General features: G+C 35.2%; 1 protein-coding gene and 1 long non-coding RNA gene across 4 annotated transcripts in view; one reads left to right on the top strand and one right to left on the bottom strand.

Annotated features, from left to right (window-relative positions):
* LOC105209508 (limbic system-associated membrane protein) overlaps positions 1 to 21162 on the bottom strand; it is a 229007-nt gene that overhangs the window by 21189 nt on the left and 186656 nt on the right. For both annotated transcript variants that reach the window (XM_054228208.1, XM_054228215.1), the window contains 2 exons: positions 8301 to 8501; positions 6968 to 7089 (listed from right to left, as the gene is read on the bottom strand). In XM_054228208.1, coding sequence (XP_054084183.1) covers positions 6968 to 7089; positions 8301 to 8501 — 323 coding nt within the window. The remainder of the gene's footprint in view (positions 1 to 6967; positions 7090 to 8300; positions 8502 to 21162) is intronic.
* Positions 1 to 21162, top strand: part of LOC114803656 (uncharacterized) — an 84616-nt gene that overhangs the window by 44930 nt on the left and 18524 nt on the right. The window lies entirely within an intron of this gene.

Genomic DNA, 21162 nt, shown 5'->3' with positions numbered 1-21162 from the left:
TTTTCTTGACATCCTGATGACACGTGTGGAAAATGGGCGAAATCGGCTGACAATCACGACTACTTCCCATATAACTCAATTTTGAATTCCATATCATTCCTTTACTTTATAATATACATATAAGGAACTAATGAAGATAGCAGAAGAAAAATTTACACAAATAGTGCATATCATCTCTGGCTTCACTTGCGAAAAAATTGTCGAAAACGGATCATAACTTTTCAATGCCCCAGATATCGAACATGTTGAACTCAGCGCCTAAGGATAAATTTTAACCGAAAATATGGGTAAATCTCCCAGATAATTTAATGTAATTCAGAGGAAAATGTTTTCTTATAACATATCCTAGCTCCAATATATCTAATTATAGGTTTTTCAAAAATACGGTGGCCTTTATTCCGCATATATGTATTGGTTAATATGTGAGAAATTACAAATTAGGCGATATAATGTACCTTGCTGGTGAAAATGCATGAAATCGGTTCAGGAATTACCTAAGCCCTCATATAATATAAACATATGACGATTTTCGTTTTTCTATTCAACTTTATGCCGAATTTATGGGTTAATTTGTATGTTATCTTAATAAAATTTCTTCAATAAATTGCGAGAGTATAAAACGTTCAGTTGCACCCGAACTTAGCCTTTCCTTACATGTTTTAGGTTAATGTTGACACAAATGTCCAAGATCGATATAAAAAAAAAATCGATTTAATCGACCAGTGCTTGACCCTAGAGACATCTATTGGAAAATGGCGAAAGCAAAGTAGTAGACCCAATAATGAAATGGAGTAGCCTCTATTAGTCGGAAAGTCGAACCATTAGATTTCTTGTTTTTGTGAAGCTTTGAGTTCGAACGAGTTTTGTGTAGTAATACTGCGGGTCATGTGGATTCACATTCAATAAATACCTGAATAATTTACCAGTACAGTACAGTACAGCAATGGTATGTGGTTCAATTACAAAATTTCAATGCAATAAGAGTCCACAGGCAGAGAATATGAAGATGTATACATTTAAGTTGAAGGCAGACAAAGTACTCAATATATTATAATGCAGTTAGAACCAGACGCGGATGCTTTACCATTCAAACTGGGATAGTGAAGAATGCAAACGAAATTGGAGACAAAAAATTTCTTGTTTGAAAAAAGACAGAATCGGAAGCAAATGAAAAAGATTGGAGGGAGACGCAGAGTTTTCACAAATCGAAAAGTTGCTGGTAGTACCACTTCTCATATATTTTGAAAAATATAGAGTGTTTTTATTCATACTATACTTATACTCGTATATATGTATATGATCCCCTGCAATTGGTAGTACGCTAAAGCCTGTTGAAAGCGCCAGTGAACAAACGACGCGCACTCTTACACTCTCTCTCACACGCGCAACTGCTGAAATGTTAAGCTCAGCAAGACTGTCAACTGGTACTCCTGCCACACCCCAGCCATGCTACACTACTACTCACACACATTATGCTACGTGTATCATATGGATGTGAACGTGCGCGTACAAGGTGAGGCGCTCGAGCCACTCTTGAGATGGACGACAGCTTATCGCTGCGTTGACGTGGAATGAATGCAAATAAATCGAAAGGAAATACCGTTGGCGAGAAACGTAAAAATAGCATAGCCTCAGACAACATGTGGCATGCCACAAAAGCAGCAGTGACTTAGTGGCGCTTGGTTGGTTGTTGGAGCAAGAGTCTCAGTACTGATTGCATATAGCTTCGAAGCAGGTATTTGGCTTTCGATTGAATGTGGAAGTATTTGCATGCAAAGGCATGTGTGTGTGTGTATATGTTTGTGAAAAACACATTGCAACGCCATGCTGCTGCACTTCATCACCTGTGAAGGCAAAATATAGACGAAAAATTAGAAAATCAGTAATCCTCAACAGCTGTCGCTGGCAAGCCGTGTGAATGTGTGTGTGTGAGTTTCTGTTATTTTCTATGTTCCTGTGTAGCTCCTTGGACTCACATTAATTACAATTTGGCAGTTGCTTTGTTTATTGTTGTTGCACCAACTGCTGCTGCCGCCTGTCAGTCCGCTGTTGCCAGTATTTTTCACTTATTTCTACACTTTCTACTCTCCATACTCAAACACCCTCCTTTCCGTAGCTATTTGTCTTGTGTTTTCGGTTTGGCTGTTTGTCGCTTACTAACCTCAGCTCAGCTCAGGTGAGTGCAACGCTTTGTCCAGCCACAGCGTCGAGCATTCGTAGTACATACATCATTTGCCACTGCCACAAGTCAGCTGGTGTTATGAGCGTGTATGGATGTGTTGTTGCAATATTTGCCTCGACTTCTTTGCTTTTGCGTTTTGCGAACGTGGCAAAGTGTATGACATATTGACTTCATTGACATTTTTGAACCAGTTTATGCCTGACAGTGATTTAGTGTACTAAGTGCGGCATTATATTGTCGTATTGGTAAACAATATGCCTGTGTGTTAGCCAGTACATTACGCTCTTTGTGGCAGTGTGGCACTCTACATGAAGACGTATGTGTCGGCAGACACACAACTGCTATTCGTGTTTCACTTTGTGTCGGCCGTAATGGAGTTGGCATTTTTCTCTGATAGCTTGACAAAGTAAAACGTTGAACTGTGCCAAATTGAAAAATTTCTTAGGCGCAAAGGAATTGAAGTATACACGAATTTCCATGCCGTGAAGATTGTATGTGTGATCACAAAGAAAAGTAAGTCGAAATTCTTTTGCTGAATTTTTCAAAAGGCTTAAGCATTTTTCGTGTGAACGGCGTAATAATTAGGAAATACAAAATCCTAATGATTGAGGCTGCTTGTGAGGACGATTATTAGTTTTTAATAGTTTTTCAATAGCTCGAAAGCAAACATGCCTCTCAAGCGAGCTTTAGAATTACCGTCTAATAAAAGATATTTATATATCCGACCCGATCGAAACAATTTTTTTAACAATACGTTAATTTATACGAAGAGGGTACGCCATCTTAATTGAGAAAAGTGATTTTCATAATTGAAATTTCTGAATCTAGATATACATATCTTGAGAATCCGCCTGCCTTAACTGTTTCCAACATTTACGTCAAATTCTTCTCTGTAATTTTCTATTCAATTTACGTAGGACCCTCCGCTTTAACTTGCTAATAGGCTTTTCGCACAGCCAAATTAATTGTTCAATTAAAATTTTAATTGAGAAACCAGTTTTTGCCCTTCGCACTGCCGGCTATTCGATAATCGAACAGCTCTTTTAAATTTTTTTTTTTTGCTTTTCATAAGAAGTTGGAACAGCTGGTTGCTATTTGCTCAATAACCACAACCATTATTTCCAGCAGCGACATCTACCGTCGAGTGGTATTACTGCTACTGGACAACAACTCCCATTCTTTGCGCAGAGTTGCATTTCATTTTCAACTCGATTTAAATATAGAAAAATTAAATTTTCATTTTGTATTTTAAATCGATCCAAATCAGTTCTTCAATCGAGCAAATGCCGGTTAATTGATCAATTAGCTCCTGTGTAAAAAGGCTTTGACTTAACATAAGTTATTAAACTCAATTTCAATTCACTCGTACTTAAAATTTCGAAATATTTTCGTGTTTTACATTTCGGCAGTATTAAATTTTTGCAATATCATCCTCTACCCCCACTGACATACATACATATGAGATCTCGATTGAGTAATGTCAAAACAATGAACACACAATGAGCTAATGTTGCAATGCACCCTGCTGACCTCTGCTGTGAACAGGCTAGCCAAACAAGATCTCTTTGTGGCAACTCAATTTCAATGTCGTTGCACATTGCCCAGACGTATAATTTTTCGTTAGTCCATAGCTATTCATTGTCCATCATGGTCTGATTTCCAAGAATCGATTGCTTAGCTAAGGGTATTTCTACGTTTCATTTGGTCGAAACCAATTGCGTGTGCTTCTTGTTGTCGTTTTCAGGTTTGATTTAATTGAAATTACCCGAGTCGGTATTGGCTTTCCAGTAAAAGTGACTGACTTTGCGATTGTATCACATCAAGTGAGATATGTGATGCTTTCATTCGCCTCTTTGTAATCATTTGGCCAGTGCTAATGAGTGTGCAGCAATACACGAACACTGTGCAACACTACTTAGTTGTTGTTGTAGACACAGTTACTTGTAGCAGAGATGACGTTGAAATGTTCAAGGAAAGCTTAGTGTTAGACACAATAATGGAGTAGCTTTGGGGTACACATTCATTAGGTTAATGTGGTGTTAAAAGCAGAGTTTAGTTGAAGGGTTGGTTGTGTTTCTAGATGAAAACGAATGTATCGGATTTGATTTCAAGAGCTCACAAATATGTTAAGAGAAACATCGTCTCTTAGATCTCTTTAAAGAAAGTAGCACGTTTTTAACAAAATGGAAATTATAGTAAACTCCTATCGGTAGCGATAAGAAAGCCTTTCATATTGGCAAATTCCCTTCTTGGTCTTTCTTAAAGAGAATAGCGCTCACATGTATCCATTCAGCAACCACATTATTATCATTTCTTTCACCAATCTACAAGAATTCCACCTGGTACTGGAGATACTTGGACGAATGATATTTGCTATTTTTTTTTTTTTTTCGTTTTCATAAACAGTAGCTTAAAGGAACTTCATAGATCCTTTTCAAGACTTGTGGCACCACGATTTGTTTACATAATATGTCTGTTCTTCTGCCTGGAGGATCAGAATCAATAACTCTTGCCTAACGTCACTCCGATTCTAAAATTGTATCACTTATAGTATGAAAGTGAGTTGAGATGTCTTTCTCGTCTAGACTGTTGTAAAGTTAAAAGTCGTTGGTGGGATAATAAACCGGGTCCATAATAATTCCGTAAATTTGAAATTTAAACATGGTGACATAGATATAACTTCAGATTATCATACTGTTTATAGTGGACTTAAAGTGGTATTCAATCCTCCATACTATGGATAGCATTTAAAGCATGCTCAACGAACTCCATGTCGGCTAATGTGAAAAGCTTAATCCGTTTGATTTGCAAGTCACTTATGATCTCATATGTAGCTGGTTATTTGTTCAATAATTTTGCTCTCCGCTAGATAGTCAACATCGAATGTCTAGTTCAGTTTTATCAATGAAAGTTAAAGTTAAACGTTTTCTACAGACACTTCGAGCTTTCGAGGGTTTCTTATATATAAAGATAACATTTCACACCAAATAATATTTTTCGATTCGTAACTACTAAGGCTCAACCCACACCGTATAAGTCAGAGATATCTTTGACTAATAAGACACAAAAACGTATTTTGCTTTAACCCACACTAAGCAAACATGCGTTTTTGTTTCGTCTTATTCGTTGCGGGTTGTCACATATGAAGCTATGGGCTGATGTCGTATAAGAAAAGACGCCTTGACTAATCCGGTGTTAGTTGAGCCTAAGTGTCAATGCTTCATTGAGAGTATCATTACAACCTAACTTTATTTCGGTCCAACTGAATAAATATCAAATTGCATGGTAGTGGCAGACTCTCACCATAAAGCAGTCGGTGCCGACGAAGTCTCAATGAAGAGGAAATATAACATACCTTCCGCTGGAGACAGGTTCTTAACTTAGCTATAACTATAGCTGTAATTATCGCTATAATCGAAACTATTTGCACTCCATTATTCGAGAATATTTAAAGCAAACTCTAATATGAAGCTGCAGTGAAATCTTTAAATCCAACAACCTTATAAAACAAAGTACTTGAATCTTCAAAAACAATTCCAAATAAACTGTAATTTAGTGCAATTTTAAACATTTATGTTCAACAGCATTTTACAACGTAAGTCGTTTAAGCCCCAAAAGCCCTTGCGAAAAGGACTTGCAAATACATTGTTGTAACAAAAGCGTTCATATGCAATTTACAAGCATTAATGCACAACCATGGAAAACCATGGAAAACCAAATCGCATAATTATAACGATCTGCACAACACACACACGCATAAACTGGCACACTCAATGCGCACTCAACCCAAACCGAAGCCAGCCAACCCACATATGCAAACTTCAATTCAAGCACGCATAAAACCCATCAAGGATTTGTGGTTGTCTTTATTATTGTTTTGCGTGTCTCGACTATAGTGAAGCTTTGGACCACAATGGCTTGGAACCAAGCACACTCAAGTTCGAGTGTGTATATGAGTGCTATGGCAAGACCGAGGCGTTTATGTATGCCGACCACATTAATATATGCATAAACCAGCAAACGAGGGGCATAGAAACATTCACACTCACATAGATACATACACGGAGTTTGCACCAATGCATGCATTACCTACATATGTATAGGTGCTCATATCTATCTGGCAGTTGTTGCTGCCAGGAACTGCAATCCCGATAGAAATTACAATATTATTTTGGGCGTATGAAGCACACACTCTTACATGTATGTATGTATAAGTACATACACCACAATATTGATGTGCTGCTTGTTGTTGCCTCAAGTGTGATAGTTACTAGAAGTGTGTTTTGTTTTTGGCTTTAAGTGTGTTCGTGTCTGTATTTGTGGTCATTCGACGTTTGCTTACACACGTAAAATGCTTAAGTGATTACGTTATTACATTGTCTTTTGGTTGTGAACTAAGTCAACAGTGTCCTACTTGAGTGTTCATATCCCGGCTCATGCAGATACGCTCACTCACTCACGTGCGCTTACATAAATGTCCATCAATGTATGTGCTTTTGTGGCATTTCGATCGCAGTAAATTCAATGAAATCATTGAGGTGCATTAGTTCGAGTTGAGCGCGCTGCTGTGCATATATTCAGTAACCGTTATATTTAATATATGCACTAAGTTATTTCGTATATAACTCCACATACATTTTGGGTTTTGAAATTCTCGATAAAATTTTTAATGGTTCAAAATGTAATATTCTAGTCTTTTCCTTAAGAAACCTTCTAAATTTGTAAATTCCTTGCTTCATAAATTATAAACATAACAGTTTTTTAATATTAAGACACACCACTCACCTTCTTTGTCCAATAAATGGATGGTACAGGATTTCCAGATCCTTTGCACTCCAAAGTGATTGGGCCCCCTTTGCGTGCCTGCAACTGACCAGAGGTGGGTATAGCGCGCACGCTCGGTGGTACTGAAAAATTTGTAGAATTTAATTGAATATATGTTTTTGATATGGCAACTCTACTTATAAAGAATTATTTCATTTTTTAAATTTTTAATGAATTCCCTCTATTTTAATATATATCTTTTTTAATTAGGTTATTTTTTTTTTTTTAATTAAAATTAGTATTCAGGTGGCAACCCTATTAATTTTTTTTTTCAAACAAATCTTGGTGTACACACACTTCGCAATTTTTCTCAATATTATTATTTTTTGATTCAAATTTGCAAGCAGGTGGCAACGCTATACAGAATTTTCTTTTAATTTTACAAGCTCTTTAATTTTATACACACATTGATATGTTTATTAATAATTTTATTTGTTTTTTGGCCTAAAATTTTCTAACACGTGGCAACCCTTTTCTGATTTTTTTTTTTTTTTGCAAAAATTCTCTTCAGTTTTGTATACACCTTGCAATGTTTCTCAATAATATTTTCTTAGTTTTGACTTAAAAATTTTAAACAGGTGGCAACCCTATTTCTATTTTTTCTAATTCTTACTACAGCTTCAGTTTCATACACCCATTTTTAATATTATTTTCTTACTTTTGGCCTAAAATTTGAAACATGTGGCAGCTCTAAAAATTTGTATTTAAATTATCCAATATTATATCGAAATCTAATTTACCCTCATTGTAATTTACACAATATGATCCAACTTACTAACGTGCCTACTTCCTCTTCAAAAAAATATTTAATTCATTATAAAGAAGTTTAACAACTCCACTTGCAATTTTCACATTAATTTTCTTACTAATTAAATCTAGGGGAAATTAAATGAGCAAAAAACTGTTTAATACTCAAATCTCTGACTAAATAAATATCACCTTGCCTCCATGAATGGCAAAATACTTTGTTAAGGTCAAATGAAACCACAAAAACGAATGTTCAAGCGCTAACTCACTCCTCTGTTTGTTGTATGCGATGGCATTAGAGATAGCACTACAACAACACGTTATTACTTGAACACACCATAACAATGGGCAATTGTGTATGTTGTTGTAACAGATTGCTCACACAATGCTCGCATGCGATATTATATGACATTGTAGTTGTTGCTTATATTGCCACTGGGCATAATGTTCATACCCACTAGAAAAATATGTGTATGTACTCATATATGTATATGTATGTTTGTGTGTAGCGAATAAGTAAGTGGCTGTCCATTGTGCTCTGACTTACCCAATATTTCCACAGTGTGCACTTGATCACGATTTATTTTGTCACTGATTTGACATACATAATCCCCAGCATCTTGTGGCTCTAAATCTGATATCTCTAAATTATAACCGTCTATCAGTCTTATGCGCTCATCCCTTGTCACCATTATATTGGAGGCAGTGAGCACGTTGATGCCGCGTCGCCACAATAAAACGAAATTTCCTGCAATGACACGAAAGAGAGGCGAAAAAACACGAAATTTAGTGAATAAGTAAATAAATGATTATTATGTATATGTACTTGTGCAATAGGGTGGCACTTAAAGGTAGGTAGAGAATATAGTGAATATATTATTTATTAATCTTAATCCCTTGGTGAATGCTGTTATGGCTGAAATTATTATAGCTACGTTCAAAATAATAGAAACAGGAAATATATAAATACATTATTATTTTTACATGTACAATAGGGTGGTACTAAGGTGGATACGATTTTTTTTTACTGTAGAATGGTAATGAAAGTTTTCTTCTCGAATTTCGAAAAGAGATTTCTACGATGCTTAAAGTAGTTCCCATGTTTTTTTTATTTTTCAAAGTGGGGTTCATAAATGTCAAAAATATGTCATTACTTTGACAGCTAGTTTGACAGCTATCACTGAGAACAATGTATTTATTTATACCACTAAAAGTACACCCTATAAAAACAAAATCTATACATATATATGTTTACTTATGTAAATAGGAATCTAAATATTTATACGACAGTCCATAAGTGAGGCTTACAAACCGCTTCGCTTTGGCAGAAAAAGCAAAAAATTATTTTTGTAGAAGAAAAAGTTAAAAATTGTTTTTGTACAAATATGAAACGTCTGCTTCAAGTGCACACACACAAAAAAGGCCAAAGCAAATTTAAGCAGCTACAAAAGCTCATTCATAAATACAAAGGCGCAAGTGAACACTGTCAAAACGGAAGTATGATAAATTCGCGCATTAGCCAGGGGATGGGGGCCGTTGAGGAAATGAAATGCTGAAATATGCCCATTGAAAAGTGACGTTGATGAGCGCGTTGTGTACAAAAAGCGCTAAAGAAAAGCTGTTTTCAAATTGTTGCTGCTACCATTATGACTTCCTCACCGCAGTGCTGTTGTTGCCCTGCCGCGCAGTTCTGCTTTACACTTCACATCACTCTCTACATACATACATAAGTAACGGTTTAACTGTCGCTTTGCGGCATTACACTTGCTTTTAGTTTTCTTCTTTGACGCTTTATTTGCGTCGGAACTAAAGCTTTTGCTCTAACTGCTTGACAAACTAACCGCGCGATTGTGGCTTGCAAATGTGTTTTTCACATGTGATTTCTGCCGTCAAGTTGGTGTGTGTGTGTGTTTAAATAAAATTTTCATGTGTGTATATGTTTTTATGAATGGAAAATTGTCGCATAAACACAAATGTTGATTTGCTGATGTTTACTGGTTTGTGTTTATTTCGCATAAAGCAAATGATTTACACATATGTGTATATTTATATAATATTTTTTAGTAGATATTCTGCTTTAATACCTCTTCTTTTTTTGTAATTCCATCACGCATAAAATATGTATATAATTTGAGGATAGAGTTTAATGTAGCGTGTTTCAGATTGTATAAAAAAGAAAATAATACTCAGTTTAACTGTAGTCTCAGTATAGCCTTCGACTGTGATTGGGCCAAATTCTTGACATTCAAGTATTAATCTGAAAATATGTTCACAGTATATTTATCATAGATCCTCCGGCATCATTATGCATGAAAATTTGGCTTAAATTACCTATCTATTACTCCCTTTCATATTAGCATTTCTATAACCACTATTTATTTTAACCACTATCTATTTAGATTTTGTGCATAAAAGTAATCAGAACACATTTTAAAGAGTTTTTCGCTTGTATTTGAATTTAGCAGCGCCCTATGTATGTTAAACACTGCACTACTATAGAATATACTAAGTGTAAAAGCCGACTCTGCCGTAAGAGTTTTACTCTCTACTCGAACAATACATGATTGCGTCGGATAACATATCTTCTTAATAGTTCCAATATTCCATACAGTAATATATTAGGTTGTCAATCGCCAACATCAATATTTCCCTTCCGCCTTTTTGTCTTTTGAAATTCGCGACTATGTATAAAGCGCTACAGAGCTCATATCTGGCAATACTATACTATATATCTTTCAAAGGTCTTGACATAACCTACAAAACGACGCTATGTACAACGCTGTAAACAAGGAGTTCACTAATGCCGAAATTCGCGCTATTTTAAAGATTTCCTTCGTTAAAGGCAAATCCGCTAGAGAAACGTTCCGTGAGATTAATGGTGTTTTGTTTCTAGTCATGGAATACATCGAGTTAGAACGGCATGTGGCATCTCGTAACATCGACCAGGAGATGGGAGTTAGTCACCAAACCATTTTCAACCATCTCCAGAAGGCTGGATACACAAAAGAGCTTGATGTTTGGGTGCCGCATGATTTGACGCAAAAAACCCTTCTGGACTGCTGAAACGGAACGAACTCGACCCATTTTTGAAGCGGATGGTGACCGGCGACGAAAAATGGATCACATACGTCAATATCAAGCGAAAACTGTCGTGGTCGAAGGCCAGTGAATCGTCCCAAACAGTGGCCAAGTCGGGATTGATGGCCTGGAAGGTTTTACTCTGTGTTTGGTGGGATTGGAAGGGAATCATCCACTATGAGCTGCTCCCATATGACCAGTTTAATTCTACCATTTACTGCGAACAACTGGACCGCTTGAAACAGGCGATCGACCATAAGCGTAAAGAATTAGCCAACAGGAAGGGTGTAGTGTACCACCAGGACAGCGCCAGATCACACACTTCATTGATGACTTGTCAGAAGCTACGGGAGCTCGGATGGGAGGTTTTATCGCATCCACCATATAGCCCGGACATAGCGCCAAGTGATCTCCACCTGCTCCTGTCCATGGCGAACGCCCTTGGCGGTGTAAAGTTGAACTCAAAAGAAGCTTGTGAAAAGTGGCTGTTCGAGTTCGTCGCAAATAAGGAGGGGGGATTCTACGAGGGGGGTATTATGAGCTTGCTGTCTAGATGAAAACAGATTATCGAACGAAACGGCGCATATTTTAATTGGAGCAAAAAAGCCGAAGGGAGATATTTGACAACTAATATGTCCTATTACATTACATATTATGTCTATGGGCTCAAAAGGAAAAAAGGCTTTCTAAACTGCTTCTTTACTTTCCTTCTCCTGGACAATTGTTTTTTTTTTTTTTAAGTAGATTCATAAGTATTCATTACTATTCCAGGATTAGTCTATGCCGGAATTTATCACTTCTCTTTAAATAATATCAAGGCTTTTCTTCTCTCATTGTCATTCTCTTTATTCTATATTTTTGTGTCCAATCTGTATGTTTCAATAACCTCTCATTTACTTAGCTCACTAAACTCGGCACTCCCTTCAGATGATTATGGAGAGATCGTTTAATATCGGTTGCAGAGAGTAGAAACACTATCGATTGCTCTCTTCAATTCAGATATTAAGATTTCTTTTATTCTTCATACTATTAATTTACTATATCAGGTATTTAATTCAATCAGTCAATCAGTCGCTGGGTAAATTTCTGGGTGAATATAATTATTTATACATATTTTCGATAATATAATACAGAAATTTTTAGATACGATTTGATATCTCTTTGGTGACAATATTTCATTGCCTCACAACTCATTTGTTTTGGCTCTTGTATATTGACTGCATGAATTTAAAATGATGATAAGTATATTAACGTTAACACAAATTATACCGTTTCCTAATTTACTCAATATATATACTATTTCATAAGCTGAACTGTACTCGAATATACTTAGATCCTAACTTTTGACATATTTAGCGCTCTTATGTGGATTTCAGTACGCTTTCTCTTTACTACCACTCTTATAAACCAACACCGGAAACCACAAATGTCTAAATGTAACTGAGCTACTCACATTTCCAACTTAAACTAAATATGTGTCACAAAAATCCCGGAAAATTGTAGGGACATTTCAGAATATTTAATTACAGCAATGTACGAAAGTGAAGGAACATGTCACAAAATTGGGCGCTGTCCGAACTTGCCACAGCACTTAAGACCAATTAAAGTTTACTGCCAAGCAAAACTCTGAAACCTCCATTATGGCAATCCCTGTTAATCCGAAAATTTCCAAATAAATATTTTATTACACGAATATCAAATCGTTAGTTTAAGCTGCTTTAAGTTGCCGGTGTATTATTATATTAAGTCGATTTTAGGTTGTGAGCGCCGTATAAAGTGCTTAAAGTGGGTTTAGTAGGGAATAAAGCAACCTTTTTGAATTACCTGCCTGCCAGCAACTCATAAAAAATCATTTACAAAAAATATATAAATATGCTGTGACCGCAAAAGGGAGGCACGAACGCACACATAAGAACAACAACGACAACAACTTGCAGACGCACAACACTTGTACAGCAAATTTCCAACTCAATGAGCAGGAGAGGAGCCGAAAAAAATATGTAGTTAAGGCAGAAAAACAATGTGGCAGCGCCTTTTTGACTGTTCATAATGCCCAGTGTACAGGTTATACGGGGCGTATACGTGATCTGCCTGCACGACATGTATCAAAGCAACAGAAAGCGAGTGTTTGTGTGTGTGTGTGTGTGTGACTCATATGAGTATGTTATGTTATATGGGGTGTGCCACACCGAGCTCAAGCGTTGATATCCTTGATATCCCTACATACAACTGTATATGGGTGTATGTGTGTGCATGCCAATATGTTTATTTTGCCAGTGCAGTGTATATATTTTTATTGTTTTCGATTATTATTGAATGTTTATCATCGTAAAATAAATTTTTATTTTGTTTTTATATTTATCTGCGCTTGTTTCGTATTACTGGCGTTGTAAATATTTTCATTCGCTCTCGCCTTCCGTCACATATATGTGTATGGATACTTGTATTTATTCTTCTGTCGTTTTGTTGCTGCGTTAAGTGCACTCCATTTCACTTGACTTCTTTTCAATTCATACGTTTGCACACATATTCATACATACATATATACATATGTGTGGCGTAAGTCATCTCTATTAGCCATAAAAAGCGCTCAATTTTATTGCTCAATTATTATTATTTTCTTCGCATAACAGCCACTCGCCATATGAACGCCAGACTGTTTAATGCTTAAGTTTGCAATTTGAATGATTTCCGGTATGTTTGCGAATTTTTAATATGCGTTTATTTGTTATTGTTATTAAATGAATTATTCTATTTGTGGGCAATCGAAATTGTTTATGAGTGTAGTATATGTGTCAGCGAGCACATCTACTTGCGTGGGGGTTAAAAGCAAATAATTTGCTTATGATTGCTTATATATTTTGCTTCTACAAACAGAGTTTAGTGAACAATTATTTGAAAAACAATAAATTCACTAATAGCGTTGAAAGGAATTTAGGTTTATTGTATACAGAAACTTTTAAAATTCACTGTGGCATATTAAGGAAAACAAGTAAGAAAAGGTTAAGTTTGTTTTATACACTCGGAATTTATTGATAACACAATTTGACCTATATATTCGGTATAAAGTCCGCTAGAATAACGAAAATCTTCATATATGAGGGTGCAAAGTTTTATTCTGCAATCTTCATCGGTTCCTTTTGTATACATTATAAAGTGAATGAATCAGATGGAATTCGAAATTAAGTTATATGGGAAATAGTCGTGATTGTGAACCGATTACGCTCGTTTTCATCATGGTGTCAAAAAAATATTATGTACCGAATTTCAATAAAATCGGTGGAGTAGTTTTTGAGATATGGATTTTGACCCATAAGTGGGCGATGCCACTCCCATATTTCATTTGAGTGCAGCACTTCTCTGCCATTTCTTATGTAAAATCTGTGTTTCTGATGTTTTCCATTAGTGAGTTAACGTACTTTTAGTAGTATTCAACCTAACCTTTTTATGGGAGGTGAGCGTGGTTATTATCCGATAATATTAACCTACTCTCCTACGATCCCAAGGAACATTAGTTAGAACCAAGTTTCGTCAAGATATCTTAATTTTTACTCAAGTTATACTTTGCACGGACAGACAGACTTCCGGATTTCAACTCGTTTCGTCATCCTGATCATTTTAACATATATAACTCCATATATGTTACTCGTTACTTTTATGACTTACAACCAACCGTGATGTGAACAAAACTATAAAAATGTAGGTTTTGCTATCTGGCACTTCAGTAGGCCTTTGATATGTAATCTATAAATTTCTATGTCGTTTATAATGCTTTTGAAACTACAACTGCGATAATCGCTAACTTCAAATTTCATAATAACTCATAATTCGGAAAATGTTGTATATTAACATTTCAGAGACTTGTTATCAATATCGAAAAAGCTCTAAAAACCGAGAATCCAGTGGCTGCACTGAAGATCGATAACATTTTTGAACAGTTTGCAACGTTTTTGTTTGGGATCGCGTATAACCTTGAATATAAAAAAATATTTTATCTGACTTTCTCAACATGTCATCAGAATATATTTATCTTCGAATATTGGTAATTTGTCTGTAAAAACCTCAGTGTGATGGGCTCAAAAATTTGATTTTTCTATCATATATTGCTTTCTTAACATGCCAGAAGAAGGAGCTGTACGAAGCGCTAAGTTGGCCGCAATAATTTTCCAAATGTCTACCAAAAGAAAATTTTTTGTATATTCAAAAAAAAATCATAGTGAGGAACAAGGATGCATTTAAAGAGAGCTAGTTTTTAATAGAACAACACTGTTAAATACTGTCGTTGCTCGTCTTGAATACTTTTGAAAAAGCCAAGACAGATGTCGCAATACATATTCTACATGGATGATTTCAATTTCTAGTTAACTCTCCTCGAAAAAGTGGAAACCGATAGCTACACCATAGGAAAGGTTTGTTTTTTTCAGAAAATCTCCTGATGCCTTTACATTTTTATGTTTTCATAACTGAATCTGAAACCCTGATTCGAAGCTTATTTTTCAAGTTCGTCTGGCCTTCAGATTTAATGTACATATTTCGTAAATTAGGTATGTGCACATTACTTTTGTATCTAGTCAGTTACTTTAACTTTAGAAAAGCTAATTCAAGCGTTATGAAGTTATAAATTCAATACTTTGCACCTCTCATGTGGTAACAGTATTCCAAAATTATCGAAATCGGTAAATACCTCGGTAACATACCAAGAATGTAGAGAAATGGTTATCATTATCCTTTGATCCTTATATATCCTATATAAATATTTTCGATCCGTTTGGCTCTTTGAACTTTATACCAAGCATATTAATTGGTAAAAGTGAGTAATATCGATCAATAATTCCTCACTACTAGAGCTCTTCTACAAAATGTATTTAATTCTTACTAATTGAGAGAAGCTAATGTTCTGAAAGGCACCGTAAGTGCTCTTTACCTGTTACAAGTAACTTCATTCATGTCAACCTACGACTTTCAGCTTAACATTCTCTGCATAATGAGAACGCCACTATCATTTTTAAAATGAGGTGAGCTTTACCACTAATAACAACAACGAATAGCTCATTTATTAGCACAACTATTTTTTGTTAAGGTTAACTAGTGAAGAAGCCCTCCACTAATTACACGATTGGTCTCGCTTTGGCATTAGTGCTGCTTTGCTTTCAATGTTCATTCGCCTAGCAATAGTCACGTAATCACAGTGATGAGGCAAAATAAAAATAACAAAAAATAAAAACTTTTCTGCAAAAATTGCAAGAAAACTACGGTTATAAATTGCTAATAGTAAATGCTGGCAGCAAAGCAAACTTGCAACTAAATACAATTAGCAGCAGCGCCTGAAGAAGCGTGTAAATAAATGCTTACTTTTTCATATATTTTTCTATGTGTGTGTGTGTGTGTGTGCGCCTGCTTACACCACCATTAACAACCGGCATGACAAGTGAAACAGCAATAAAATGTAATTAATCTGCAATAATAAATCCCTGCAGCCGGCGCGCCGGAGAGCGGAGCAGAGAGCAACGATGCATTATAGGGAGCTAACGGAAAGCCGCTAGTTAAGCTGGCGCAAAAAAAGGGTGAATTAACAGTGGAAAATAAAAATAAAAATTAAAATGCAAGAACGGTATTTTTCAAACAATAAAATATGAAAAGAAAATGTGTGCCTCCGAGGAGAGGTGGTGGTTGGAGGTAAAAAGTGAAAAGGAAGCCTTGCAGCTGCGCGATTAAATATCATTAAATTCCAATTTATAAATGGTCAACGGCCAGTGGGAGGGAGGGCTTGGGGGGGTGCCCGCCCACCGAAGGGAGTCCATAGTAAATAGTGCATTGTTTACTAATTTGCGCTGCAGTTACAATTGTTGTTGTTGCTGTTGTTTTTGCAGAATGTGTTTTTCTTTGATTTGCTCGCTCCGCTTTTTGCCGTCTGTTTACAAATCGTATCAGCAATCAATCTGCGTGGAGTGTAAATAAAATCACGCAAACACCCATACACACACAGCACACACACATGCAACGGTGCCTGTGTGGCAAATGGTGGCGTCGCCTGCCAGTTGGAAGTGTAGTTTTTTGCACGTAATTTCATTTATTGGATTAACTGTGTTCGGCAGCAAAGCACAATAGCATACAATAACACAATTGTTTTTTTTTTTAGTTTTGTGTGAATTTTCGCTCAAATTGCCAGACAATGCGTTGATTTTTACGAGGGTGAGCTGTGAAGTCTGTGAAGTTATGTTTAAAAGCTTTCTTTCGGTAAATTAAAACCATTTCGTCGTATTACAATTGTTCGGTTTTATTCCATGAATTTCCAATAATATTTTTTCTCCGCTGTCGAATATTTTTCTAGTTTCTTCAATATTTCGAAAACCGAAGATTTTAAAATTTTCAACGCCTTTGACATGAAACTGTTAACGAGGAAACCAAGTTATACCAAGTGAAGCCAGGTCCCTCTGCACCTGGGTCTTCCACCGGAGTGGAGGTCTCCCTTTTCCTCGGTTTCCACCAGCGGGTACCGCCATACTCTTATCATACGTTTAGTTTTCCTTGTCGGAAAACTCTTGAAGAAAGATAAATAACTAGGAAATATAAGCGGCTAAGTACGTATACTTGCTACGAAAATAGATCCTACGATCTTGAATTTCTCGTTTGCGACCCTGAAGAAAAGGTTAAACATCACTGAATCCTGAGTGGAAGTGACCTAAAAGTAAGAATTTTTATCTAACGTGTCTGGAACAGATATATCAAAATGTGATTCACTATCTTCGATACAAAGTGGATAGTATATGATTCGATGCTTTCAAAACTTAGTCGATATCATATGATTTGATAGTTATGATCCATAGTTAATAGCAAGTGATTTGATGATTCGAAACTTATACTCGTACTTATGTATGTATTCAGCGATATTTCGTCTTAAAGCAAACTGTATCAATATATTTATAAAGTACCAAGCTGTTTCATGTACTTTGTTTTGGAAAAATTGTATATTGGCTTCTTCGGAGATAGATTAATTATTGACTCAGACTTGTCATTGTGCGCTCTGATTTTATTCGATACTATAGTAAGTTCTATATAGCTTAATTTTGTCTTAACTCTCCAGTCTCTTTGGGAAATAAAGAAACGTCGTAGAAACATACCTTGAAAAGCTAGAAAATAAAAAGTTAGTTGGGAAGGCTTTGTCTGTTACTTTGAAAACATTATTAAATTTCTCAAAAAAAAAAAAAAAACAGAATAAATTGCTTGTAGTAACCATTTATAACCAACACATATTTTATCAAGACCGATGAGAAGAACTATATTTTCCAAAACTTGTTGTTATTCTGTGGCATGTGGATCACTTTCTGGTGATTTTAAAGGTCATAATCTATATGGTGTGTACAGAGGCTAGAATTTGTTTGAAATAAAAATTTGTCATTAATATATTTTTTGAAATTGCAAGTACATAATTTCTTTTTAAAAAATGATGTCCAAATCTTCGATATTTTATACAAAATACAAATTTCATTTAAACTCAAAATTTATGACATTCCATATTGTTTTACTTATCACACCGGCCTAGTAAGTATTTAATATTTTTTTCACTAATGATAATAGCCGACGCCATTCACGCATAAACTGCAGTGCTTTATTCCTCGCTACAATTGTTGTTCTTCTTTATAGACTGCAAATGTTGTACACTTTTTTCCTATCAGACGTTAAATTATTGCATTTTTCGTTTAACTATAATAAAGTTTGCTTGTATTACTCATTTCTTGTCCTACATATACATATCTATACACACAAATCATATAATTTATCGCTAATTTTCTATTCCGTGCATTTTCTTGGCATTAAATATAGCTTAGCACTGTTTTTGAAGTGTTTATAAACGCTTGCTTACTCAAGTAGTGTACTTTTATAGCCTGAAAACCACTTTTATTGCACACGCATGCTTGGATGTATGGGTGAATGTGTTTATGGCGCGGTAATTAAATTCCTATTTTAGTTGCACTTCTCGGATTTATTTTTAATTTAATTGAAGAAAAATGGTCAGGCGTCATAAAGCCGATTTATTTTTTACTCAATTCTTTTATCATTTTCAATGAGCGCATACGAGTACAATTATGTATGTATGTACATATGTGCATCGAGTTAAGCTTTTGATGAGTGCTCTAAGTGCACTTTTATGGCTTTTCATTGAACTCAACAGGATTTACTGGTCAGTCTTAAAAGCACATAGGTGAGTGTTCTCTCTATTTAATTAAAAATTAAATTAAAATAGCTTTTTAATGGGTAGGATGGAAATGGACTCTCATTTGAGGTATTTAAATATATTTCTATGCATACGTACCGTTTATGATGGGCAATAATAATTATGAGTATATTTTTAAAATGCTTAAAAGCTTTATATCTACTAATAGATTTTCAGAGTCTAAGCCAAGATAATTGAATGGCTAAGTGATTGTTAATCCCATTATATTTGATTAACATACTTTTTTGGTATATAATATGAGTATTAATATTCATGTATTAAAATAAAAAATAATTTAGGAGATTCTTAAACAACTAATAGAGGGAATATCAAGACTTACAGCTGCTTCTTGTGTCCCATACGTTTGATTAAAGTTATAACTTCGCTTCATTGACTTGAACGATGGTATTAAAGAAGCAGTTTTTCAAGCACTGGAAATGTCATTCCTAAGCTCTTCTTACTACTGAATATTTCCCAATAGTTAACAATAGCATTTTTAAATTCATCTTCATTGCCTGCCCATATGACTTATCACATTCTACCCACTCAAGCGCTAACTCACACAGCAAGTATTTAAAATGAAAATATATAAAACACAAATAAGAAAAACACTTTTACCACAAACACAGATTAGGCGGCTTAGCATATTTGATCACTTACATGAACTATTATACAGTTTGAGCCAGAGTCAAGCGCACACAAATCTTACGACCAAATCTACACAATCCGCAAAGTTGCAGCTAATGAATTATTTATAGATTTGCATACGATATTGGCTGACTCTGACGGCCGGATATGCAGGATTTACTGCTAATTTCGAATGCTGCCAGTGTGTGTGTATGAGCGCACAGGGACTTGCATAAGCATAAATAAAGCTTTATACCTATATATATATATATATGAATGTGTGTGTGATTTGGGTTAATATTATAGGCACAATGACATTCAATTTCCGCTGAGGCAGTAAAGTAAACCAAAGAAATGTCACAACAACAATAGCAATATTTTGACAAGCAGTCATGCACAAAACTATATATGCATATTATATATATATATATATTTACATATTACGTAAGCAATTTGGTGCACGTGGCGCCACCTGCTGAGCTAAATAATACCAATAAGGAATTGACATTTATTGGTAGGCAATAAATAACAAAAAATATTTGTATATATTTATATTGTGCAATATGCAAGGTTGTAATGAGAGAATTGGACATTTGAAAAGAATTTATGTATTATGAGAATTTTATACTAATAATTTTGAGATCTTAAGAGCTTTAGTGTCAGCTCAAATCTAAAAATGGATTTATTTTTTGAACTTTTAGTATCCAGTATAGGTGATCCATAAGTGACCCCGATTTTGCTCAAATGCTGGATATAGATTATTTTTGAAACTTTGCTAGAACACCATGCCGAGGAAGAGAACGAGTTGAAATGCGTATTGAAAGTTTTTGTGATATCGATTTTCAATCAAAGGAGTTAGGAAGCTGCAATCTAACTTTCTAAAAAAATGGGTTGCCCACTTATGGGTCAAAAACCTTATCGCAGAAACTACTCAACCGATTTCAATGAAATTTGGTGTATAATATTTTATTGACACCCTGATAACACGGATGAAAAATGGGCGGAATCGGTTCACTACCACGTCGACTTCCCATATAACTGATTCGTTCATATTATAATATATATATTAAGAATCGATAAAGATGGCGGAATAAAACTTTACACAAATACTGTATTTGAACTGTGGCATCACTTGTGAAAACATTTTCGAAATCGACTATAACTTTTAAAGACCTCTTTATCGAACATAAAGAATTTAGTCCCCAAAGGTAATTTTTCCCCGAATATATCGTTAAATCTCTTAATTTAATACAGAGCAAATCTTTTTCTTCTAATAGTGCGTCTCTGTACCAAAAAATGGTTCAAATCGGGTCATAACTTCCCCTAGCTCCCATATTGCTTATATTCGGATTATCAAACTTCCGGTGGGCTTTATACCGCATATATGGGTTAATATGTCAGATATCTTAGCAAAATTCAGTGAGCATATAGTCTTAGATATAGTGTACATTGGTGGTGAAAATGAGTGATATCGGTTCAAGAATTACCT

The sequence above is a fragment of the Zeugodacus cucurbitae genome, chromosome 2, assembly GCF_028554725.1.
Source record: "Zeugodacus cucurbitae isolate PBARC_wt_2022May chromosome 2, idZeuCucr1.2, whole genome shotgun sequence".
Lineage (NCBI taxonomy): Eukaryota > Metazoa > Arthropoda > Insecta > Diptera > Tephritidae > Zeugodacus > Zeugodacus cucurbitae.
This window is presented reverse-complemented; position numbering and strand designations above follow the sequence as displayed.